Genomic DNA, 27478 nt, shown 5'->3' with positions numbered 1-27478 from the left:
AAGACTGCATGAACCAGAGTCCAGTTTGGACACTAACAACACGCCCATAATTATCCAACAAATTTACAACTTTATGCTCATGGTGAAGAGTGTGTATAGGCAGCCTTCACGTTTCAAGGGATAGTTCAAATGCTTTTTACGCCCCAGGTGTTTAATAACTGGGGTAGACAGCAGCCCTGTGAGTTTTTCTTCAGTAGAGTGAAATTATTTAGCAGAAGATACCAACCTGCCTGTCTCATTATCCTGGTTTTACGCATTATACAGTGTCACAACTTTTTGGCAGTCATCAGGGCAAGAGAAGGTTCCTTTTCTTAGTCTGAAGAGCTTTTTTAGCTCAGGCTGTGCATCTAGAAAACCATCAGCTCATGAAGAAAGGCAGGAAGACTGCTTCTGGCTACCCTGTAATACTCAAAAATCAGTGACTAGAACAGTTGACAAGATAAATTATTTTCTTTCATGATCAGGAAAGGCCAAAACATCAGAAGTGTCACGACCCATTATGGCAGCAGCTCCTGGACTTGCAGTACCTTCTCCTCGCTGTATCTAGAGCAACAGGACTACAGGAGCAACTATCCCAACTCGTCACGTCTTGTCTCTGCACATTCCAGAGATGGCAGTGTGATTACATCTCTGCTGCGGGTCGGGCACTTGGTCCCAACCTACCGAACACACCCTAAACAATGTGTTTTTCCAGTATCACACCCCTCTTTATGTTCTGCTGCTCTACTGAGTAATGGCCCTTCTCTGCTGCAACAACAAAGGCTCCCATCTGTGCCATCCTTAGAGAGGCTGCAAAACTGCTCAAAGAAAAAATGAAGTTCTAAAAGAGGGAAGAAAAGGATGCACCCTCAGCTGGAGCCAGAGCAGCGCAAGGGCCACAGGGTATTTATGTTTGTGTGACACTATAAGCAGCATGCTGCAGTGCTGTGGACATGTTCTTGGTGTGTTTATGACAGACAATTAAAAAGCAATTCAAATGAGTTTATATGGACAATAATATAAGCACATTACAGAATTAGTGATTCTGCTCCCCTCAGCACCTCCCTCTTTCCTTGCAGAAGTCTAGAAAAGTACACACTTCCACCACCTGGACCAGCACAATTTTTATGTACTCTGATACATAAATTTTTCAGAACTCAGTTCTGTATCATTTTGGATGAGTACAATCCACAGTCTCAGAGAGTCTTGGGGTACATCCATTTAATTAAATACAAGAACTGAACCCTCACAATATGCTTAAGCAGCAGAAAGGTTTTGCACACTTACCAGTAGCACAAAACATTGCCTTACATGGGTATGATCACACACACCACTTGCCCAAACTAGCTCTGAAGATGCACTGCTTCTGCGCAGCTACTTTTTACAGAGTCAAAATATTATTCGTCACTATTTCAGATTCTCTAACTCTGTTTTGAGACCAGATTCATCCTTACAGCAAATGCTAATTTGTGAGTTCACTCCTGAACTCAGCCTTGAAGCACTCTGAGTTTTGCTCACACTAACAGTAACACAGGAAGGTAGCTTGAATGTATTTTCCTAATGTGATGTGATTTTTAAACTGTTGAAACACTGCTGATCTGTCCACATTGGAGTTTAAAAGCAAAATTAATTTCCTAGTAGAGAATAACACTGGATAACAATATGGATTTGCACTAGAATTAATTTTATAGGCACTAGGAGCAAAAAATACAACCCACTTATTTTAGCCCCATCTTTTGTTTAACATTTTAACAAAAAGATGACTCCAAGCCACAGAAACTGTGCAATATGCCCAAACCCCTCACATTTACGGATCTAACACTTCCAGTATTTCTTCTTGTTCTTTTTAGTGATGCTTTTAAAGGTCTTCCTTTATAACTGGAGATTTGCTAACACTGATCAAAATTCCCTCTTCTTCCTTATGCTCCCAGCTGTGCAGAAAAATGGATAGGTCTGTAAGGTATTCCAGGTTCACAGAATCTGACTCAGTGCTTGCTGGTAGCTGGTAGTTCTAGACTAGGCTTTGGTGAGAAGAGGGAAAGACAAATAAATCAGATTCAGGAAAATAACATTAAAAACTACATAAAACTGTTAAAAAGCAGGCAAGCACACAGTTAATTGTATTTCCTTCTCATCTGACAACACAAACAAGCTTAAATCCAGGCTTCTTTGCTGCATAGTAAAGGAGTCAAAATCAAATATGCTCACAAGAAAGTGCTCCTTTGAGGGTAACTATGGAATTTGTTACAGCAAAGCAGCCTGAAATCCCAGGCCAAAGCATCTCCAAACTTGATCTGGCAGTCCCATGGTGAATCTAGAAAAATCTAGAAAAACGTAAAAACTGTGTCCCTGAGGACACACGGAGTGGTGACCTCTGCCATGCCACTGGATGCACACACTGCCCAGCTGGGATGCACAACTGGATGATCTCAGTAGCACAGTATCTCACTACTGTTTTAGTTTTTCTTGAGGTGGTGGTTTCTGCAACCAAGAACCAGCACAGGCTCTAATTAGCACAGTGCATTGAGTACTAGAGCAATCTGGAATGTAATATGGAAGCAGAAAGATACTGTTTCTACAGAAGAACAGTAAATCAAGCCTGTTTTATGTGCTGGTTTGGCTTCTTCGTGACTGGAGTAGGATATGGGATTTTCTATTACTTTTAATACATGAGGGACTGCATATTAAATGACCAGAACGCAACCTAAAGAAACAAAATCTGCTCTCCAGACTTTCAGCACATCTTTCTCCAGCTATCCACGATCCTTCCTAATCTACTCAGTCAATACCACTAAACAGCCATTTGATACCTTGTACCATCTTTATTTTCCCTGTTGTAACTTTTTTACTTCTCCTATACCTTTTCAAGATGGAGGAGGAGAGCAAGGCTGTTAACCAGGCTGCACTCAGTGCTCCAAATGCAGCAGCACAGTGAACTTGCACAAAGCCTTCATTATTCCCAGTTCACTTCCAAAGGCGATGCAGTGAATGGAAGAAGATTCTATGAGGAGCAGTGAAAAGGTACAGAGGAATGGCCAGGCTCAGACACCCTCGGGGTGTGCACAGCAGAGAAGGGAACTTGCCATCCCTCCCCTGCACTCGTGTTTAACATCAGCATCTGCCACTGACAGACCTCAACACATCAGGTTAACCAATTTTTGCTCAATACAGTGTGGCTAATCTTATGCAAATATTCAGGGTTTCCATAAGGACCTTTTGAACATTCAAACAAAAAACCCTGTTACTAGCCTAAAGTATTAGAAAAAAAAAAAAAAAAAAAAAAAAAAAAAAAAAAAAACACCAACTGAAATTCTTGACTGAGAACACAGTTTTAGAGAATCTATAAAACTTTACTGTAGAAAAGAAATGCCTATTGCCAAAGTGTTTGGAACTTTTCCTTCAAAATGAAGGGAAAGTCATGCTTCTCTTCCACTTCAGGAAAAACATTCCCAGCTGTGGAGAAGCACCCAGGCAGTGTGGGGCTGGGAGCAGGATGAGCCCTACATGCCCAGGTGAATTTCCTCCTGCTCTGAAGAAGCACCAGGCAGTGAAGTGCAGAGCTGAACCAATTAGCGTGGGGTGCCCGGTACTGATAAATCCTAACCTCACATCAGGGTCGCTTTTACAAGTGTAGATTAACCGTGGGGAAAACGACAACAACAATTAAACCATTCAAGGCCTGAGGTTTGAGGTTGTTTTGTTAAGTCCTTTATGTGAACTGATACACATGCACACGTGCACAGCCTGGTAACGCAGGAACATTTACTGCTTCCTGCCAGCCATACAGGGAGCAATGCTGACAAAATCATTATTTTCTACCGAAATTCACTTTTCGCTGTGTTTAGTAACAGATACATTTCAAGCATAATAGTAAACCATGATTTTAAGAGATTCCTACTACCAAAAAAATTTACATTTTGGGTTAATTTTAACATTTGTTTTCGATGTAACTAACAAGTAATTACACTCTCAGCTAAAATTAACAACTGCAAAATAAGCAAAACAAAAAACGTTCCTTTTCCCAAACAGGATGATCTGGAAAAGAAGTGTTCTTGTTCTCTATGACATAGACTTCTGAGTTTTATTCTCCACTAGCTTCCCAAATTCCTAAAAGACGTGGCTCCCAAGAGCTTTGGAGGTTGTTCCTTAGTAAGCTCAACTTTCCAGCCTTGCCTGTTAGCACTGTGCCATGGTCTGCAAAAGCTCCACTGAACGAAGAGGATGAACACGAAGTGACTGTGTGTGGAAGAGGGACAGGAGATTTGGTGATGCCCCTGCCTTGAAGATGAAAAAGGCTCAGGGCTGGTGCCCCAGGGAGCAGAGGCTGTGGGGTGGTTCACCCCATCCTGCTCCCATTTGGAAATCCCCTTCCCTCCATCAGTGTCCCCATTCTCACTGAGAATCTCCATGAAGATTTTGGGGTCTAGACACTCCCAAGAAACCCCAGCCATTAAATTTCTGGCCAGCCTTAATCTACTGATTCATCTGCCAGGTGGCTGCTTTCTTCTACTTTTTAGCACGAACGCCAGCAATCATTAAAATAATTTTAGAAGCCTTAACAGAGCACTGATCCAAGAGTTTTCGTCAGTCTCTACAACAGAACCATTAAATCCCAAAGCAGTTTACACTTTCTTCAGCATTCGTTTTAACTAAGATTTAACCTTTATTTTCCCTTTCCATTCTGACAGCAACCTTTCTACCCCCAAGTGTTAATGCAAGAAAATTATTACTTAGGCTCTAAGAAAGAGCTGATTATTGTTGTAAAATGTTCTGAAGATCAGCTTCACTCTACTGCTTTGAAGATGAAAGTTACTGTACTGAAAACATCCAAATGTTAGCAGACACCAAAATTAGCACTAAACAGTGTTAATTATTTAATACTGTCTACATGGAGAACAACTTTCTTCAAACAAATAACACAGCTGAAAAACTGTTTTGGATGGAATCTCGGGTGTCAGTCTCCACGATTTACCATGGAATTCTTAAAAGAATGCAGCAGGAGGACTTTATAATCCTCAGTTAAGCACTCCACTGACAATTCTATCACTTTTCTTTGTCAGCAATTTCAAGTCGCATTCTTTTCTTACTGAAAACAAAAGAAAACTTTTAAGTGACTGAAAAAGCTTTTCCTGTTTAACTATTCAGTGTTAAATAGCCAACCAGCTGTTCTGGTGCCAAACAGGCTGCCCTGGGACCAGGCACCAAGTCCCTGCTTCCCAAGGCCTATTAGTTAAGCAATCACAATCAGGAATGAAGTTATACTTTGTATTCTAGAGAAAACACTATACACACCCAGCCATACACAGATTTTTGAGTCTAACTTCCTTTTCTAAATCCTAACACAAACATGCTGAAATCCATGAGGCAAAGGAACTGCTGTGTACTCCTCCACAGGCACAGCCAAATTCAGATCTCCAAACCTGAGCAATTTGTAATACAAACAAGAATAAAGAAGAACCTACTGATAATACACTGAGACACCTCTAAACTAGTAATCTTTCAGAACTGAATCACAGACAGAGCTTCTTGAACCCTGTACCTCATACAGTAACACCTGCAAACTTCAAAACTACATGGTTTATGAAAACAACTGTTTCAGAAACAGAAATTTGAGAGATGTACAAGAAGGAAGACCTCACACCTACGTAATTTAATTTTAATTTCATTTTAAAGAGCAATCAAATGGCGGAGGTGGAGGGAGAATGATGCTTCTGATGGAGTTTATTGTATATGGTGGGGCTCTTGGATATTTCAGTGCTCTTGGTAATGTCCTGATGTGTCACCATCCCAAATAATCACCCAAATTAGTTCTCTCTTGTAAAGGGAGACAAAACAATTTGGTCAAAATTCTTCTCCTTTTTGGAAAACCGAGTTACTTCACATGTGGCAGCAGTTATAATTAGCACATTTTTCACTAGAAATACACTCTGAAGAGGAAATTGCATTTCACTGCTCACATGTTTGTTGTGTATTTACTTCCTTACTACATATTACATTTAGGTTTTGTTTCATAAGCCAAATCCTCAGACAGGATTTCAATAGCTTTCTGGTCAACTATTCTTAGATCATAAAATCAACAAAACAGACTTGAAAACACATTTTAGGACAGTTGGCTACTGCACATCACTAGTGAGTGACATCTTTCTTATGCTTTGCAGAACACCCTGATTCCAGAAATACCCTCCCAATCCCAATATTCTATCCTTTCTGGAAAATCTTCCCAACTACTTCTATTTTCACTCCACTGCTAGTGCCACTCACCTGAAGCAAATTTTGAGGACTTCCAAAATTAATTACTGCCTTCCTGCTTTACCTCGGGCTAGAAGCTGGTATAAACACCACCCCTGAACTGAGCTGTATCTCACATTCCTTATTCCATTGATGATGAACGATTCTTCCTTTGTCTCAGGACAACCCAAAGTCCCTTAAGTTTACTCCACACCCTGTGTTTTTCTCTCTAATAATGCAGCATTTTGTGGTCCGTGTCATCATCAGCCACTATAACCTCACACACAGCTGGGACAGAAACCCTCACTACTCACATCTCTTTTGCTCCAGTCAGTCCATTCACATTTCCTGCTACAACTTTTACCCCATAAATGCTCCCACTATTTAGAGTATATCTCTGGAGAATACAAAAGCACATTTTTTCTTTGGCAGTCCTCCCCACTACTGGATCCTCATGGCCTCTCTTCTTCCTGGACTCCTTTTCCATGACTTTAAAACTGCTAAGAGTTTTCCTTGAAGGGTGTGAGCATGGAGTAGTGCATGGCAGTGGATCACAGGGGAGAAGAGGAAAATAAACCCAAACACAGAGGTACACCACAAACTGTCTAGTGTGTAATTCCTGGCACTTCCTTAGCTCCAGACTTTTTTTCTCCAAAAAAATTCAATTAAGAAGTCATAAGGATGTTCCTTCTTTCAGGAGCAGAGAAGACATGATTTAAGAGATCTTGCTAAAGAAATAGACATACATACAAAAAAAAAAAAAAAAAAAAAAAAAGTATTTGCAATTAATGCATTACTTGCATGTTTTTCACTCAAAACTGACTAAATTTTTTTATTCATTAAACTAACTGAACCAGAGAGTTCCAATTTAAATGCCATTACAGTCAGGTCTGACCCAAACCTGAAACAAGCTCCAGATGTTACTGGTCAAAGTCAGAATTAGAGCAGGATTTAAGAATTACTAAAGACAGTAATTTAACTGCAACTGTTATCCCTTCTGCAGGGGGAAACTTTTTCTCTGAAAGAAAGTGACACAATGTGCTTTTGCAATAAAGAATAAAAAGAGATATAAAAGACAAAATTTTAAAAGGAGAAGATAAAATAGACCAGGACTGAAAAGAGAATGGTTACTTTAGTGGTTATTTTGCTGGAGGTTATCAGGGAGGAGAAGCTGCTCTCAAACCAGCAAAAGAACCAAACAGACCCTTTGAAGGAATATTCAGTTATTTTACCTACAGAAACCAGGTGGCCACAAGTGGCAGTGCTGTGTTTATCTGGGTGGTAAAACAACACTTGTACACTTCAAACAGCTAAACTACACAACAGGAAATTTATCTGTGCACATGTAACAGGAGAGTTTTTACCTGTTTAAGCTTGTTCACAAACCTCATCAGACGCAACACGTTGTCTAGATTTTTACATAGCAGATGTATCTTTTCCCCCTCATTACATCCTTTGACCATAAAAATGTTAAAATAAACATAAACTGTTAATTCATATGGCCAAGCTCAGGTATTTTAATGTCCCTGTGGATGTTTTATTATTGATGCATTTTCAGCAAACTTTAGGATCAAAGAAACCCCACAAGACCAAAAAGAGAAAAGCAGACAAAGGGACAGGGTGAGTACATCTCTTTCTCACTTGGACGTGGACAATCCAGGTGAAAAAGATTATTTCTCTAAACATCTAGATGATAATCTGTGGGATTTTATCAGCTAGAGATCTCTGGGATTTTATCAGCAAACCTCTATCAAGCTGTAGGATCTCCCCACACTGCCCTTCTCAAGGCAGGGCCATGGGATTTAAGCCACCTGCAGCTGAATTGCAGCAGAGAGGCAATGCACCCCAAGGCCTGGGCTGCACACACAGGGAAAATACCACATCCACGACTGCTGAGTTGCAAAATGCAGGATAAAAAGGTGCTCCTTCTGTGTTCAAAACACTGCAAATGCCACCCTCTCCTCTTTGAAAATTAAAAAATTTACTTCAAAGTGCTGACATGGAATAAATGACCCCAGAACAAAGAGAAACACCTTTCAATTAACTTACAGGCACCTGGTTTTAGCTTTTGCTATTGCCGTCATACCTAACACATGCAGTGTTCACAGCCAAATTTGGGGTTATAACTGGGGGATGGGTATTTTCATTATTTTCTGCAAATCCTACTAGCAATCAACTCCACAAATGTCTCAAGCAAACAGAAAGGCTACAAATGTAAGGATTTCAATGCCGACAGTCCTCATTCCCTGTCTGAATATAATCCAGCAGCCTTGAGGTCTGAGCATACTCCCAATCCCTGCAAGCTTCATTCTCAGGCACAATTCTGAACTCACCCTGCTGAGCTGTACAGGGAACTCTCACCTGAATGCTGAGCTCCAGCTCCTGGGGAAGAGGAAGATGATTCCACACCTACCAATAAATGCAGCCCCCATGCATTTGCACACACACAGACAAACTCCAGACACTGCTCCCCAGCATTCCAGCAGAATCCTGGCATCCCTCTGCAGCTGAGGTTAAGAACCAGCATGGAGTGAGAAACTCCTGCTCCACAACAGCCCCGCCTGCACTGCATTAACTGCATGTTACAACTGCTGTTCTGGGGACAACTATGACATGTTTTTTTAGAGAAAAAAGTCTGCTGGATGTGCAGAGTTTCCATGAGATTTTTGTTATCAGTTTTAACAACTATGCAAATTGGCTCAACAAAGATACAGCTTTCACACTTTCTGTTCTGTAAGTGAAGACTAAATCAGAAACAGTATTGGTATTATTTATAGAATTTAGGGTTATTTTAGTATTACTGACACTATTACTGTAATACCAGATTTACATAAATACTTTATCTGAGATTAAAGAAATGACCCTACATTTTATTTCATATACCAAGTTTTGGCCAGATCTTGAACAGGATCAGCAATCCAAGTGCCAGCAATACAGTTTCTCAACATCCAACAACCAGAATCTGCGCTTACACAGGCCCATAACCTTCATGATGCTTTATCTTCAGGCGGAAACAGAGAAAACCAGGAGACAAAAAGCTGGAGTTCTGGCACATTAAGGGTTTTCAGTTTTTGAGTTTTGTTCAGAACTACAGAGAGGATGAGTGAAAACCTCAGCAGGTACATGATGCACACGGATGGCAGGTACATGATGTGCACACAGGAGCTGTTCCTGCCACTGCTGGCTCCTGCTCTCTCACTGCTGCTCTAGAAACTTCTTTTAAATGGTAACACGCACTTCAGTAGAGCTCAAACAACTTAACTCCAATCCTTGTCTCTTATTATTGTTGCTTGAAAATACACATCTCAAAGAGCTGGTAGAACTCTGTGGAAAAGAGAAGGTATTTCTCACCACTACAAGTGGCATATCTACCGCAATTTGTATTTTCTCCCAAATCTTACAACACAGAAAGTGACTAAGCAATCTGGGTAGGCCACAAATCAAATTATTCAGGTATATTCAGGTGCTGAACTACCATTAAAATAGCACCTAAAAATAGCTTTTGCTGCTGCTGAACATTACAGAGAGAGTCCAAATTTCTCTGCAGATCAAGGAGGCAGCTGCACACATTCAACCACTACAGTTACATAGACTTACTACAGTTATTCTGGACTTCCAGTTACAGATCTTGGTGAGTAAATTAACATGGGAAAGAAAAACAGGAGGGTGAGGAAAGCATTCCAACTCCCAGAAAATTCAAGCCCACTCAACACAGCCAAGTATAAAGCCATCTTTTGAATATAAGCTGAACTTCTGAAGTGAACATATACCACTAAAATTTCCATGTTAGCGAGTGCTGGCAGCACTCCCTGCCTGGCAGGCAGTGAACACACCATCTTCTTTCTCAGAGGCAGCAGGAAAAAGGAGCAGAGATCCCTCCAGCCTCTCCTCTGCTCAGCTCCAAGGAGCACCTAGACAAGGCTACAACCAGGAACAAGGCATTCTTCCCAGCTGCCCACCTCTCCAGGTGCCCTTCTGAGGTGGATCAGGAGGTAGGGCACATTTCTCTTCTGGAAGCAGTTAGATATTTTTAAAGCTTATCCTCCCAAGGCAGCCCTTCCTCCCTACCTTTGGTGCAGCCTCACCTGAGGAACACAGAGCAGTGTCCTGCCACCCCAACAGGTCACCCAGCTGGGAGATGGATCCCCGGGAAGGAAGTGCTGTCAGGTACAGGACTGCTATGGAGTGCAGTATATCCCATATATATACATAGTATGTCTATATATACATTTACAGTATAAAGCAAGTTACCAAATTAATAACCCCTCCCCAAATTTCTGAGCACAATGTAGAAATCAAAATTGCACATCACCAGCAGTGGTTTTACAACACAGAGTTTAACAAGCTTCTCACAGAAGGTCCATATTTAGGGTAGAAATCAACTGTAATTGCCCAACAACTCCATTTACTTTTAAAAATTTCTTATTCCAGAAAACACAAACATCTATTTACAAAGCTGTATGCTGCCAAAATTTTAAATACTTCAATTGTACACCCATCCTTTGATTTAATAAAACATGCATCTGAGGTGGTTAACGTGCATTTCAAGGTATATTAAAAATGAGAGATCAAAAATTAGCATTAGCCCAGGTAATCTCTGCCAACATTTTGCTCCAGCTATGCTAACTAGACCCTGTCTAGAATTAAGCTCATCAGTTCTAAGCCAATTTTACCTTCCTAGGTCTAACCTGTGAATGTGATGCTAATAACAACAGGCACACTTTAAGCTGAATTCAAAATGACAGAAATTTCATGCATCTTCTTCTGCAAACTTTCCAGATCAGGAAGCAGGTTAACTCAGAAATTCTCTGCTTCTAACACACCTGCTAAAAACCTTTATTCTCCAACCATATTCCATAAATCTGTGTCTCCTGTTTAAATTAGTACCAATACACCAGCCAGAAACCTTGGCTGATCAAACAGCTGCAGTAAACACCAACTCCAGGTCTGAATGCAAGCTGGAAATTTTTATCCCACACAAAGAGACAGCTTGGACAGGAGATTAAAACCCCCACAAATACACGTAGATAATAATTTAATTTAAATTATTATTTTAAATTATAATTTATATTAATATTTAAATCTATAATTTAGATTAGGTAACTGTTTGACTTTGTAATATGTACTTGAATCAGAAAATAATAACCCACTTTGTACAGGTGAAAAAACTGAAGACCCCTCAGATGTATCTCTGAGATGGAAAATGCAAGAAACTATATTAAGCTACAAGGAATACCCTTGTGGGAAGAAAAAAAAAAAAAAGTAGAGAGATTCAGAAGCAGACCTGTAATAGGAACAACTTCAACCCCAGAAGTGGTTTGCATCTGAACAGCATTCAATTTTTATAATGGCAAAACCATGTGTCTGCACTAAAAGCTCTGTAAACTTGGATTTTATACCTTTGGAACTTTGCTACAGCCCTGCAACGCATTTCTTGGGGGGAGACAGGCCCAGGTGCTCAATAAAGGGTCTTGGGTATGTTTTAAAAACAAGTTATAGAAGCCATTAAGGGCTTAAGAATTTCCTCATCCTCCTCAGTAAAGTTGACCCACTTGTTTGTGGGGCCAAACAATAAGGCAGACAAGTGAACTGAGCTAGGCTAAAAATATACACAAAATAAGGAAGTTATTGTAAATTCAGATCTCTTCATTCATCTTCTTTATGAGCAAGGAGGCAAAAGGGAAGCAAGAGAGGTCAAAAAACCCTGCTCCAGAAGACAACCTCTTCTCTGTAGCAATGTTGAAGTGAACTAGACACAACTCTCCCCCTGGCTCTCAGCAGCACGTAAAAGCCATCTGACACAATGGAGTCTAGTGCCCAGACCAAAATCAAGGACCTTCCCTGCAGCTTGTGCTCAATTTTGGGTTAAGCTCCTCTTTCTTGCAGTCATTATTCTCAGCTGGACTGCTGCACAGCCACCTGACACTGCACAAGTCAGAGATTCCTTGGATGTGGGAGATGCCTCTGGCTCCAGAGAGGTCAAGCACACACACCTGCTCAGTGGGCTTCTGCGGGACTCATTTAAGCAAAATCCAGGTAATAATAATAATAATAATAATAATAATCATCTTGAACAAAATGGGCAGTCTGTGTTGACTTCAGTGCTACTGGTACAACTTCTCCAGCAAAAGCAAGTGTTTATACATTTGGATAAGTAAGGTTCCCATGGCTCACGTTCAGACCTTGAGTAAGCTTTACTATTAGTCAAAACTGATAACAAAAATCTCATGGAAGCTCTGCACATCCAGTAGACTTTTTTTATTCTAAAAAAAAGTCACAATTGTCCCTAGAACAGCAATCACATACTATTCTTGGATTTGACCACAGTTTTGTTCTTCAAAGGTGGCATAAAATATCTAAATTTTTATTCATCTTAATTATTAGTTGGAATACAGATTTACACAAACACTTCTGGGGTATGCATGATCTGAAAGACAGCAAACAGATAAACATGCTGAGGAGAACCACTCGAGGCACGGGCTCTCACTGCACTCAGTTCACTGTAACTGCAGGATGTTGAAAGGTCTTATAGAATTAGTTGGAATGTTTTCTTAATCTAGCAAGAGAGAGGTCACTGACCAATAAAGCTGAAGTGTTTTTATCCCGAGTTTAAAAGTCTGAAGACAGATGCTGAGGTTCCACAGACCTTTCCTCAGTGGCAATGCCAAGAGGCTCAGCCCCACCTCTGGACCCCAGGCTGCCCCAGAGCCAGCTCAGCTCCTGCTCCCTGCAGGGAGTGAAGAGCCCCCGGGTCTGACTCCTGATCTCCAGCCCAGCACAGGGGACACACCAGCCGTGCCTTATCAACAGGTAACTGACACAGGCACAACGAGCTTCATTGTTGTGCAACTTTCTAATTAGCTTCCCATTAATCTGTGCTATTATCAAAATCAAGAGGGTTTCCCCAGCAGAGCTGTGCTGATAAGCAAAGGAGCTGCACAGCTTTCCCTCCTTCAGAGGGAAGCCACAAGGATCCTTCCCGGTAAGGACCACATCCTCCCCACAGCAGCCCCCTCTCCTGCTTTGATACACTCCAGGGCACAGGTATCAGGTCAAAGCATGAGCCTGATGAACAAAATTAGTTGAAAAAACAAGACAATCTACTGAGGATAAGGAAATATTTTAAAATCACTATGGGACTGAAGCAGTATATTTGAAGAAAAAGACCAATTATTATAATTTTTTTGTGGTTAAACTTTCACAATAAACTACTTTTAAAGAATTATTAGTCAATTTTTAGTTCTGGCAGATTTGAGGTTGATTTTACTTGGCATATTTTTAAATCCTCAACCATAAGGACACTTCAAGAAAGAAGAAAAAAAAAGAAAAGAAAAAACCCAACACTTAAGTTTATGGTTACCTTTGTGGCATGACAGAAATATTACTAAGTGCTATATTAGCTTTTAAGGGGACTGTTTTTTTGATGCAAGAGTGCAAGAAGTATTTAAAACAGTTAGACTGAAATAGAGGAGGTGAAAGCCACACAGGAAGAAGAAGGAGAGGAAAGCAGATGAAAATTGTGAAATACCACTACTCTAATTGCTACTAGTAGGGAGGGTTTTGCATGTGCCTTGTGACCCACTGTTTAATTCATATAATACACAGACACATTTGAGTTATCTCTGTGTTCAAACTTCTAATAGTTTCTCTCCTGTTCTCCAGAATTAGGTTCACCCCTTGATATTATTAAGCAACAAACACTTAACCAGCCGAAAAATTCTTTAGAAGAGGTCAGTTCCTTGCTATTCCCAAGGAAGAAGGAAATCTAACTCATCCTTAGCTTGATTTAATGAATAATAAAAGGCTCACACAGATTCTGCTTAAGCAAATTTGCTTTTACAACAACTACACCTCACATTGTTTTAGGACCTGAAGCCTGTATACCCACACAGCAGCATGTGAGTGTCCAGCCAGCTCCAACATCCGTAAAAGAAGCAAATTAACCATTTCTCTAACTGGAAGAATTAAGAAACATTCTGAAGGAAAACTTGTGCCTAAAAATTGTTACCTGGCCGTGACCACCAGAAATATCTGGTGAAAAATAACTGAGACACATCTCACAACTACTGAGCAGCAAAGAGGCAGCTGCATCAAGGGAACTGTCTGAGTTTGTGAGCAGGAAGGGAGAATCCAAGTTCTGCCCCACCCCCAAGTGAAGTGATCTCAGGTCTTGAAAAAACCAAAGATGATGCAGAAATGACCATGTCCCTGTACTAGGATTCAGAATTCCACCTTGACTGAGACAATAAGCATTTTTACATGGTAGGGAAGAGGAAAATCATAAAAATAAAATAAAATGTTCACTCCCCAAACATTTCTTGATCTCTTCATTCTTTTCCAGCAATCAGAGATTGTCAAGACTAAAAAATGCTACAGGTTACTATCCAAAAACTGCATAGTGCTAAACAGCACAGTCATACAGGGGGCTGAGGCAGCCTGGTAAGACCAGATCCTTAATGGACCCTTATTACCTTATCTACTAAAGATAGATGTAATGTCTGTACATTTTAAATTCACTGACAAGACATTCTATGAAACCAATTCACACCACTAATAACTGATCTATTTATCAGAAAGAATATTAACCTCCTAAGTTGTATTTGGAGTTCAAAACCATCACCAAATTTTAATAGGTACTCTCACACTTTTATCAAAATCTCCACCTAAGTTCTGCTGAATCTAGTATCTAGAATCTAGTATCAGGGATATTAGAAAACTCACTGAAGGAAATTCTCTGTTGTGGGAATACACAACCATTCCTTTCTTCAAACATGGCAGAAATTCATCCAATTGTTGTATTAGGATACACATCTAGAACTGTCCTTAGACCTTTACCAAAACACACATGCACAGCTGGAGATGCCATATTCTTAAAAAACATCTTACACTGCACCTTGTGAAACCATCAGATGATCAAGATTAGAGCTCAGAACACCAATGATACTCCTACACATTCCTTGCTATTTACACTAGGAAAAGGGAAATTATGAAAAATTACCTTAATAATTTTCACAGATCTCTGCATTTAAATCAAGTTCTACTGGAGTGCATTAAACCCCTTTAACACACAACATATAACGCTCCAAGTTCTGTTTCCCAGCAATTTTATGTTTCATATCAAAGAGATGTGACTATATTAAAAAAACTCATCACCTCTCCTAGGCTGCAAAACACTGCAGTACTGCTAAAAAAAACCCCAAACAAATCTATTTTGAACTTTCTCCTTACAGGACATTCCAGCTCATATCCACATTGTCTTCCTCTGCCTTGCAATAGGCTGTGGAGTGCCAGCCAAGGCTGATGGTGTTCAGGACAGCTGGAAGACTGTAGATCCACACATCAACACATATCCAAGAACAGGCTGAGGGAACAGTGTTTTTCCTTCCCCAGTTTAAGCAGGATGCTCCTGGCACACCTTCCCTGAGTGGCATCTCTCTGGAGCTCACTTTACAGCTGCAGTCAGAGAGAACTCAGGTTTGCAGACAGTGAACATCCTGTTCTCCTCAGACATTTGATGCTACAGAGCATGATGGTTTTGCTTAAATCTTCACTATTATATGGGTCAGGAATGACTTATTTTGGTAATGTTCAAAACAGCTGCCAAAGAGCAATTAAAAAACTAGCTGAGCTATGCCGTATTGATTACAGCATGGAATTAAAGTTTTTTTCAAAATTTATCACTTAATCTCCATATTTTTAATACATTTTGCCTAACAAATATGCCCATGCTGTTACACTGGACAATCAAATTGTGATAGTCTAGATCATAACAAGCTCAATATAAAACAGTTTTCCAATGTATTTTTAAATTCTGAAGAGACTCCCCAAGATTCTTAGACTAACACTGTCTTCCCCGAACTGGAATTAGTCAGCACGATATTTTCAAAACCCATCTACTAATTTCAAAAAGCCTAATTATTTCTTTCTAGTGGACAAGATCTCAGCCTTCTAGGGAATCTAGGCAAATCAAAGTCAGAATAAGATTATTTCTGAGCTCACCAGTCTTTATTTTGCTGGCAAGTCATTCAAACCCTACTCAATGTTTCTGAACTTATAAAAATAGTTTTACTACAATCAGCAAAGACAAAAAATAAATGGATTAGCAGAAATGTTAAAATGTTGCAGTCTAAGCCTGCAACAATACAGATTATGCTACAGCCATTGCCTCTGATTAGATGCACTTTCACCCTTTTTGCTACTATATGAAATTAAAATGCTATAACCACTGCAGCAAAATACATTAAGTGACCAATGGAAGTGTTTCAGAAAACAACGCTATATATTTAATAACTTGACAAATGTCAGCCCCGTGTCTAATTGTCAGAACACCTTTTAGTAACTGTTAACCTTGTTGCTGGTAATGTCAAATCAGCGTGTAGTAGATTTTGAATATATTAATATGGATATGTATTTTAGGGGAAAAAGCACACTTGCTATGGATTACTAATAACTCGTATTGCAAGCCACTCAATATTTTACTCCTTCATAATCCACAGCCCTAAGCCCTACAGCCCCAAGATACAAAGTCAAACAACAGCAACTGATCTGAGACACCTCAAAGCACAAAGTAAAGCAAACAATGCCCTATTTTGAATTCATTATCATTCAAGAAGAATTGGATGCTTCACAAGCTTTAAACCAGCTCATTTTCACCCTTACCCCAAATATCGAATGATGTCATGCAAGATGTACTGGTTAAACTGGTTTAACTGCTACAGGCTGGATACACTGTTTAGATTTTCTCGTGATAAATTACTTTGCAGCAATGAAACTGATTCAGTTAGTTTTAAACAACTATCTTCACTTGCTTTTTTAAAGTTTTTGGGCTCTTATTACTTCTCCTCACACAACTTGACAGCTTGCTACTTTACTTTGTTGAACTCCCTGGGAACAATAGGGAGCAGTTTTTACCACTTCCGAATTCAGTCAACAGCGTGGAACAACTGGAGCGCTGTAAGGAAGTCTGAGATACACAGCTCATCCTGAGCAGCGTGAGATCTGCCCTTCCCTCTGAAGCCTGCACACATTTTCCACTATTCCACTATTTCTGCTCCTTCACGGAGAGTTTACTAAATCTGACAACTTACTGAGAATGCACAGAAGGAACTCCAGACATAGCCTGTGCTCTTCAGAAGCCACCAAGGCCATTTTCCTGGCTGGCATCAAGTGGCTACTTGAGAATGATCCAATGCACATCTTCTCCCAAGGCCAGGCAAGCTGTTTCCAGAGCTACCAAAATGATCATTACAAGGCCTGGTACTCTCCCAGAATTAACCTAATTTTGCTTGTGGTCCACTGCATCAGCATTTTTAATATTCCTTTGCTTGACCATCATCTATTTTGTGGAAAATGCAGGAGAGGTGAAGGGGCAGGAAGAAGACATAAATAAGTAGATACCCACAGCTGTATAATAAAATTAGTCTGTATATTCTCCTCTCAAACACACAGCCTCATTTTATCACCACCTGGCTAAAAGCAACATAGAAGATAGCAAAGGAGCACAAGGAAAAAGAGGGATGCAGGCCTTCAAAAGGAAGGCATAGAAACAAGCAGAAAAAGAAGTGAACACTGGGTTATGTATGCAAATGATATTAAATTGCCAGGAATTGAGAATACTAATGAGGACAAATGAGAGGGAAGCAAGCATTTAGAAGACAGGCAAAAATAAGTTAAGTATTTGAGACCAGTATTCCACACTGGCTCTGAAATCTGGCAAATTCTGTCAGTAATGAGCAAAAACACCAATGAGCAAGGAACACAAACTTTCAGCTGCATAAAAACTGCAAAATAGTGATTTTAAACTTTTCACATACACACAGATATGCCACATTTTCCCAGAGGTTTTTTGGTACATATCTTGCATTGTTTCACCTGTAATTCAAAACTTAATTTTAAATTGCCCAAAGTAAGGGAAAACTTAAAAGATGGGATTGCCTGTGAGGCTGCAGAGCTGACACAAGGACAGAACACAAGTCTGCAACCTGAACTACCTATCAGTCACTGCATGTTCCCTGCCTGTTACACTGTGCTGGCTACTTCAGGGAAGAAACTTCCCTAATGAGAAACACACGTACCTATGGAACTATGGGCAGAGGCTGAAACTACAAAAAAAAAACCAGATTCAAATTATAAACAAGGGAAACTTAAAGTTATTAAACTGCAAATGAGACTTTTCATGAAAGAACTCTATGCAACATGTAACTGTAGATTTGTATTAAGCTCAGTTCTTTGAAGTGCACACATTTGTGAAAAGATGTTTCAGAGGAAGCATATATAAAGTATCAGACTTGGATTCAATTACACTTCATAGAGCAACTCACTAGCAACGCTAGAGCCCTAATTCTTTGCATGATAAAGCAAACTACACACCCTACTTACAGTACAGAAAAAAAAATAATATTTCTTCCACTAAATTTATTTAGCATACAAATAAACTCTGCAGAATTTCCACAGGATAATTTACTAATCACCACCCCAAACTGTTAATTTATCTAAGAGCCAGGCACCAACGGCTCATCTGCACACTCCCACTCTGTTTCGGCCCAAAGGCAGCCAGGATCAGATGCTTTTATGCAGCAGTGAATAAATGAGGGGCGCACACAGAATCCAGGACCAGAGACAGAATTTGGCCCGGTAACTGTGGGCATCTCTGCACCTCAAACTGCCCTTCTTGTTCCTCCCTGCCCCAGTGCCAAACCCTCATCCCATTCACACACTAAATGGGGCTGCAGGGTGAACCCAGTAACAACCTGAACTGCATTTTAACCCCTCACTTTCTGTCTGTAACAGTCACAGGGATGTGCAGCAGCCCAGGTGCTGCTGTGGCCCACGAGGACACAACCAGCAGCAGCAAACACTGCGATGTCCAAGTGTCCTCTCAGCTTGGGAAGCAGCTGCCTTCAGCTACAGGGACACAACCCCTACAGTGCCCTGAAATTTAAAGTTTCTCTGTCCACATATCACCCAGTGAGGCTAAAGCTGATTACTAACACCCACAGGTAACAGGACTAAATACACAGAGGGATGGCTGGTAACACAACAGCACTGCAGGGAGCAATGCAGGCAGGTGAGGCCACACCAGCCTGGTCCTGCTGGGCAGGTACCTGGCCCTTACCACGGCTGTCACTGTTTCTTTCCTTCAGGATGCAGAGAATATTTTTCTTTCTAGAGGGAATGTCTTCATCCCTTGATCCTTCCTTCATCCCAAAAGCCCTGTCCAGTAGTACTCTCATTTACACAGTGTCCATAAGGTCATCAAGGAAGAGTAAATTAGTCATAAGGGAAAGAGGAGGTGAAAAAACAGGGACATGAGAGCAAACACTCAAAATACCGTAACTGATTCAACCCTGAAGAGTTTAATTCCACACTTTGATTACTACATCTGAAATTGTTATTTCACTCTTTAAAAATTGTTCATCTAGTGTACCTGTACACAGACTAAGAAAACCTTCAAGTAATTTAAAATCAAGATGTGCAATTTTCCACTGTGCATTCTTCACATGCCTCCTAAATCTAATGTGATCATTCACTGAAGAATGGCATCCAATACTGCTCTGTGCACGTTAAAATTAAGCTAACTACATGTTATTAAGTCTTTTCCTCACTGCTTGAAAACATCTCTAAAGAAAGCACAAACATCCATATATTAAGATGATGAACATTGTTTTACACGTTAAATTAATATATACCCATGATGTCAACGTTTATTAAAAGTTAGCAATAATCTGATCTCTGCAGTCAGTAAAATTAATATGTTTTTCTAAGAAAAATAGAGTATGGGAATAAACTTCCAAAGCCTAAACTTTTCTGGTTTTGTTTTTACACAAATGGACAGTTCTGTAAAGTCTCAAAAACTACCAAGTTTGTCATATCAGTTGGAATCAGCTGTGTGTGGTCTAACAGATTACAAATAGATTTCTGAGACAATGATGAATGCTCAGTGTCCCTATGTTGACATGTGCAGAGACTCTTCCCTCCAATGGAGGTGGCCACCAGCATGATGTTCACAACCAGCACAGTGATTTCTGCACGGATTTTGGACTCCCATATTCCCACTGGCAGAGAGGGTGCAATCCAGAGAAGCTCAGGACACCCTTAAACTGTATAAAAATGTCCAGCATGTCACAGTGAGCCCAGCATGGGAGAGCATCCAGCCCACAAAATTCAAAATAAAAAGAGTAAACACAGTCAATATTCGAAAGGACTTGAAAAGGACACTGAGAAATGCAGATTACTAAAGACTATCAAACAATCTGCTGGAAACTGTAACTCACAAGATGCTAATGTTTGTATGTATACAAATAGGTATATTTTAAGTCACCTCCTTTTATATATTAGTCCCATTGTATAGAAACATCAATCTGGAGATTTTACTAAAACAGAAATGAAGAGTAACTTATATAGTAAATAAGTTTTAGCCAGTATTGTATGAAATAAGACACATGTTTTAAAAAGCCAGGCTTTATGTAATGACCTTCTAATCTTGAAATGTAATCTCGCCAGTCACTGTGACAAACTTCTACTGAAACACCTTCACTCCTCCCAATTTCAATGGCTATTATTTAGCAGAAAGGTACATTTGCTAAGTCGATTGTCCCGTTTTCAAGCAAAATATCTTGTGCTGGCGAGTATTTATGTCACACTTCACCAAAACGGCTGAATGAGATTTGTCATCTTCACAGCCAGGCATTCTAAACGATATTTAGGCAGTTAGTGATTTTGACCTCCAAGTCAATCGGTAGGAGCAGCTCCCTCACTGTGGCCGTCCTTCCTTTGGGAAGGAAAACCCCGCCGTACATTTGCCCGAAATAATTTTACAGCGTCGAATTCAGAGGAGGGGAGGGCGTGCAAAAAAAAAAAAAAAAAAAAAAAAAAAAAAAAAAAAAAAGGCCCCGCTAAAGGCACCACTGGAGACTACACCGGACGGGGGTAGGGAACATGCAAACGTAGTGCCTCCTTTATGGAGCCAGCGCAACTGCATGACGGTGCAGGATGCGGGCCGCGGGCTGTGCAGGCGCTACACATGGCCAGCGCTGCCCGCCGACCCGCGCAGGCCCGGCCGGCAGCGGCTTCTGTAAATAACCCTCCGAGGAGGGTTAATTAAAAATGGCGAGCAGCGTAGCTGCCTGCATACAATGAGCGGCCGGGCAGGGCAGGGCTGCAGCCCCCCGCCCCGCCGGGCAGCCCCGCCACAGCCGCGTCCCCCCGGCCCGCCCCGGGCTAAACGCTGCCCCGGGATCGCGGCAACTACTTTGCCCGGACCCCCCGTACAACCCCCCGCCCGGGCTGGCCCCGACGGCCGGCGGGAGGCTCCGAGGGTCCGGGGCTCCTTTTGTAGCGGCGCTTCCCCCGCGCCCTCCCCCTCCCGCGGAGCGAATTCCTGCGGAGCCCCCCGGGCCGCCTCCCCCGGGCCCGCACCGCAACTTTCCCCGGCGTTCCCCCGCAGCCCCGCCGGGCAGCGCTCCCGGAGCCGGCAGGAGCGGCCCGGGCACAGCGTGTTTACCGCCCAGGGTGGCCCAGCAGCCCCGAGGGGACGCGGCGCTGGGGGAGCCCCGGGAGCGGGGCAACAAGGGGGGAAAACTCTCCGCGGAGTTGAGGGCGCGGGCCCTGCTCGGCTTTACCTTCCATCTCCATGTCCTCGGGCTCGCTCAGCTGCTGCTCCCCGGGCTTCTGGTGCTGCTGCTGCTGCTGATGGTGGTTCATGTCGGGCTGGGGCTGGGGCTCGGCGGCGGCGGCGGCGGCGGGCTGGGCCTTTCCCGCGGGGGGCTGCGGGCCTGTGTCGGGAGGGGAAGGGGCGGAGGAGCGGAGGGGCCTGGGCAGCGGCCGGGACTGCGCGCCCGGCTCGGGGGGCTGCGGCGGGGCTCCGGAGGGCAGGGAGCGGGGCGCCGGCGGAGGCAGCGAGACGCGCACGTATTTACTCGCTATTCGCCCAATCTCGGCGGCGGCACCCGGTCGGGGGAAAGGGGCTGGGAGGAGGGACCGGCCGGGGGCGGCGGCGGCTTACCCGGGGGCCGGAGGGGAGGGGACCGGGAGGGGGGGACGGGAGACCCGGAGTCAGGGCCCGGCGGCGCCCGGCGCTTCCCCTTCCCCCGGCGAGGTGTCCGCGGCGCTGCGAAGTCGGGGAGGCGCCGCGGGGCCCCTGCCGTGCCCTCCCGCCCCCCCCGGCGCCCCGGCACCGCCGCTGGCCCACGCCCGGCTCGCCGCTCCCGGCCCGCGGGCCGCCCCCGTCGCCCGAGCCCCGGCGCGCTGCTGCCGCTCCGCCGCTTCCAGCGCTCTGTGCCTCAAAATGGCGGCTGCGGTAACGCCGTGAAATGTCACATCCGCATGAGGGGGAACAGCCCCGCAGCCGGGGAGGGAGGGAGGGAGCGAGGGAGAGAGGGAGGGGAACAGCGCCGCGGCCGCCGCCGCCGCCCCAGGAGGCCGGAGGGGCGGGGACAGGGGCCGGGCAGCGCCGCGGCCTCCCCGCAGGGCCGCCGCCGCCACCTGCGTGCGGAGCTCTGCCGCTCCGCTCTGCTCTGCCTTGCCCTATTCTGCTCTGCCCGCCGGGCCCTCGGCGGCCGCCGCGGCGGAGACCCCGCTGCTCGGGCCGGCTGTGGCCGTGCGGGCCCGGGCCGGGAGCGGAGGGAGCCCCGCTCGGCCGCGCACCGACACCGGCCGCCTCTCGCGGGACCCGCGGGGCTCCGGCCCGGCCCCGGTGCGGGCCCCTGGGCCCGGCTGCTCCTTGCGCGGCCGTGCGGGGGCTCAGGGCGATCCCTGCCCAGCACAGGGAGCCGGGGCTCGGCCGGGCCGGGGGCTCCGGCGGGGCCGTGCCCGAGGTGGGCCTTGCGCGGGGCTCGGCCCGGCCCTGGCGGGCACCCGCTGCCGCTCACCCGTGCGGCAAAAGACGGATCTGTGTGATGTGGGGAAAGGGAAGAATCTGCTGTAAACAAGTTTGTCCCTCGCCTGCGTGCCACTGTTTTGTCACCAGCCTCGTCTGCAGGATGTAGTCGCTCCCAGGATCTGTTTTCCCAGGATGGATGGAGAGGGCAGGGGTGCAGATGGATAGATAATACCTGACTGGTCCAGGCTGCGGTTAGAGCAACGAAGCTGGTTCATTTAAGGGTGAAAGTGTAGTTAGAAGGCCATGGAGAGTTGTTAAACAGTCCAGTGTTTACTTCAGGAGCCTGGGAAACAGGCAGCAGGGCAGTCTCCAAAAGGAAGGGTTCAAAACGTGCAAAATTAGGCCTCCTGAAGGGACTGAAAATGTACCTATGCAGACAGTGCTGGTCTGCCTGCGAGTAGATAAATTAATTTTAAAAATTATTTGTTTTTCTGGTTTATAAAATGAGCAAAGCAGAACCAATTTGAGGGGAAAATTCAACGTGTCTGGCATCTCAGCAGCACAGGAGTCTACAGGGGTAAACAGGGGAGGAAAATAATTTCCAGGTGTGGTGTGTGAAACCCTGCCTTAAGAAGTAAATTCCAGGTCTAGAAAATGGAAAAATAAGCAAAGATGAGGATCATAGTGGGAGGATCAGGTTTTATAAGCACTTAATTTGATAGCTTGCCTCTCAAAATGTATATTCTGACATTCCCTGTTGTTCGTCTGAATTTTCAAAAGCTTTTTTAAAGAAAAATTAATTACAAATCTGGAAATTATTTGTTACTATTGACCCAGGCAAAAACATGCCAAATCTGCCAAATCTGAGTTTACAGTGTCTCAGGAAAAGGGGGAGATTAGGCAGAGGTTCAGACAGAGATTGATGCACATATCTTTAGTCTCCTCATGTCCTAAACTCTGAGTTCCCTACTGCCAGGCTTTCCCTATAATTACCACCCAGAACAATTACTCTTTCCTAACGACTTCCATTCCAACCTCCTAAATCATACACAGGTTTAAACTCATCCCTCCATCCTCCCTTCCAAGAGATCCCCAATACAGGATGAACCAGTATGTCACAACAAGGTGGCTACGGGTTATTATTACCTGATTCTTCAGCCACGGACACTGGGCTTGTGGGCAAGGAACAACTGAGGAGAACAATTTCACTGCTGCAAAGAACGAGTCCCTAAAATTAACTGTAGGGTCATGTTATCATAGGCCTTAAAAACATTATTTTGTGTGCAAAAACTTCTCCGGGCTTCTGTTCATTTCAAGGTGGATAATTTTCCAAAATTGTTGAGATAATGTTCCAAAATTCCTACTGTTTTAGGGGACTAAGAATTGTGCAAAAATCATCTGTAGAAATCCTTTATTGTGGAAAAGTATAAAAGGTAAGGAAGTAAAAAGGTATTGAAGAGAGAGGCAGGAATTTTCCTGTCATTAGCTGCATGTGGAACAATGGATCATCAGTTTGTGAATACAGCATATCAAAATCCAGCACTTGATCATATATTCCTAATTTAAGTCAGCTTTATCTTTTGAGAGTCCAGCTACAATAAGGTCTAAAGGACCTTAAAATGTTTTGAAAAAAACATATTAAAATGTGTTGTTTATATCGTGCAAAAAATAGCAAAAATCTATTGAGAATTGATTCAAGTATTTATATTTAAGAAGGAATAAATTTAAAGTACGGGTATATAGCAATATCAAATGCATTTATGAAATAATTAAATAGGAGGCATTTTATACCATCAGCCAATGATTGTAGCAGTGTGATTAGATTGTTCCTAAGCAGGAAATAGAAATCTTATTAACTGTTGAGCCTAAGGTGAAGTCTGGATCTCAACATGTGCTAACACTTTATCCTAACTACATGAATAATATGTCTGTTGAATATTCCTGACCCTTTGCCACTCCCTCCTGAGATTTTCTGCTCTCCAGCACAAGACACGAAGGCTCTGTCCTTTGAAGGAAGGGATGATCACCTTTGTATAACCACCTGGCCATGGTCACTGCTGCCAGCACTTCCCACTGCCTCCATTCCAGCGCTGATTCCAAATCGCTTACTCATCCAGCTGATCCATAAATGCTTCCTATTTTCTTACAAATCTGTTTCTGCACTGCACGCCACGTCCTCCTGTGACTCCCATCCACTGTAGTTCTGATGGCAAATTCTTTGTGCAGAGAGTTGGGCAAATCTCTGCCATGGGTTACTGATATTTACAAAAAACTAAAGTAAATACCATTAGCAGGAACATCATGAACAGAGTCTAAGTATCCATTCCTTTCATTCTTGTCCTTGCTTTTTCACTCCTTCCTTTAATTTCTTACACCCACTAACAGAATCTTCTGTAAAGCCAGGCCTCCATCCTGTCTCCCAACCCTCCCTCTTGGTCTCTTGCCCCCTGGGAATCTGGTGAAGCTGCACCTGAGCGCGGGATTTCACCTCCCAGGTCCAGGCCATGGATCAGGAGGCAAAGGGAATCCCCCCCGTGTGGTCAGGAGGGCTGGGACTGGCCGCAGCATCGCCGCATTCCCTCCACATTAGTCATCCTAATGAGATGGAGTTAAAGAGGTGCTATCGTCTTTAAAATGCCATTGAAGGAATGGGCTTTGTTTTGAGAGGCTGACCTGCTCCTCAGCCTCCCTGAAATGTAAAAATAAATCCAAGTCATGCTGTTTATTTTTAAAACACTCCCAAGCCCGTGATTGTGCTCCAGGCTGGGCCTTGGGGAGCCAGAGAGAGCCCCGTGTCTCCCTGTGCCTCTGCCCTCCAGGAGAGAGATCCTGACCGCGGCAGGGTCGGGAGGTTCATCCCACCCTGCTCTGTGCATCTTCAGCAGGGCCTGGTGGCCACTGCTTGGAAAACTCTGGGAGGGAACTGCGGAAAACTGAAGGAAAGGAGGAGGGTGCTCAGCCCATCCTGTGCCCCGTGGCAGAATCGGCCAGACCAGGCGTGTTTCTGCCAGCCTGCTTGTTTCCTCCCTGCTGCAGGAAACCTGGCTTCCCACTTGGCTCCATTTGCTGCCCTGCTTCAGCCTGGGGATGGCCAGTGAGGACTCATTTCCAGCACCACGGATGGTGCTCCACGATGTGTGTAGGTGGCCGTGTCTGTAATTAAGAAGATGTATAACCATTTGATGACCAGCACACGCCCTTAATACAGAGGTATTAAACCTGCAGAACTGGGGTTGCTGCTTGTGCAGCCTCTTCTGCTGTGTTTGTGGGTGAATATCCATGAATGCAGACGTGCCTCTGTGCCAGCAGGCTCTGACACACACTCGAGACACTGAGTGTGTCCCACTCAGGCAGCCTCTTCTGGTCTCTCATTGTTTTTCTCTTCCATTTCACATATGCACAATCAGACACTTGCTGTTACAGTGATAAAAGTAGTTTTAAATTATCCCACGCTGGCCAGAAGCCCCCTATTCTGTTGTCCATGGTCCTTCTAATGCCTTGCCCCATTGCCTGTGCTGCCTTGTACCTAGAAAGAGTGAAAGGAACCTTTCTTTAGGGACCCAAAGTATCATATCCATTGTCCCAGGTGCTCTAGATCAACATAATTGCAAACCAGAGACCTTCCAGCTGAAGCAGATGATTGGTGGCTCTTGCCAAACACCTTCAAGCTGAGTGTGAGGAAAGAAACAATCACAAGCCTCCTGCAGCACGTGAGACAAGAAGCCAACAGGCAAAAGCCATAAAATGTTGTTAAAGTTCAAAATGAGCTGGAAAAACGAGGTTATTTGTTTGACTGCAATGTATGTATTTAGCTATAGTGACTTGTTCCACAAGTAGTGGGATGGATGAAGTTTCATGCCCTGTAAATGTATTTTCTACATTTCGTAACACTCAATATCCTGCAATAACCTCAGACTTTTATGGCTTTTCTTTCCAGTGGCAAATGGCTCCAAATAACCCCAGTCTTTCTCTGAGCAAGGGCTGGACTCAATGACCTCTGGAAGTCCCTCCAAGCTGCAATAGTTCCATGATTCTTGAATGTGCCAGCAATTTCCACAAAGTATGCAGGTATTTCCCACTTCAGTTTTTTACCCCTTTACTGATTAGGTTTTTGTTTTGTTTTGGTTTGGTTTGGTTTGGTTTTTTTTTTGTTTGTTTGTTTGTTTTTTTTTGTTTTTTTTTTTGAGACTGATGGACAGGCAGACAGTCCAATAACTTAAGTTTTGTTTCCTTAGAAAACTAGAATAAAATACATAATTACAACATTTTTCAAGGATGTTCTCAATACAGAGATCTTTTGTTTGATGGTTTCTCTTTAATCACACAAACATTATATTTTAAGGAGAGATATAAATCCTTATTCCTTAGTAATAAAAGGTGGTGAACCCATTACAACTGAATACACCATAATTCAAAGATTTACATAATTTAAAATATATTCTGTAGCTGTTT

The 27478-nt window shown here is 43.3% G+C and overlaps 1 protein-coding gene across 2 annotated transcripts in view; it reads right to left on the bottom strand.

Annotated features, from left to right (window-relative positions):
- USP7 (ubiquitin specific peptidase 7) overlaps positions 1 to 22001 on the bottom strand; it is a 69592-nt gene extending 47591 nt beyond the window's left edge. Inside the window, exon 1 of one of the 2 annotated variants that reach the window (XM_083872647.1) lies at positions 21828 to 22001. In XM_083872647.1, the coding sequence (XP_083728773.1) occupies positions 21828 to 21909 (82 nt within the window). In that variant the 5' untranslated portion in view covers positions 21910 to 22001. The remainder of the gene's footprint in view (positions 1 to 21827) is intronic. The other variant, XM_083872646.1, reaches the window with a different exon arrangement.
- Positions 22002 to 27478: the final 5477 nt, after the last annotated feature.

The sequence above is a fragment of the Zosterops lateralis genome (assembly GCF_965231275.1).
Source record: "Zosterops lateralis genome assembly, chromosome: 15".
Taxonomy (NCBI): domain Eukaryota; kingdom Metazoa; phylum Chordata; class Aves; order Passeriformes; family Zosteropidae; genus Zosterops; species Zosterops lateralis.
Note: the sequence above shows the minus strand (reverse complement) of the source record. Positions and strands in the feature narration are given on the sequence as shown.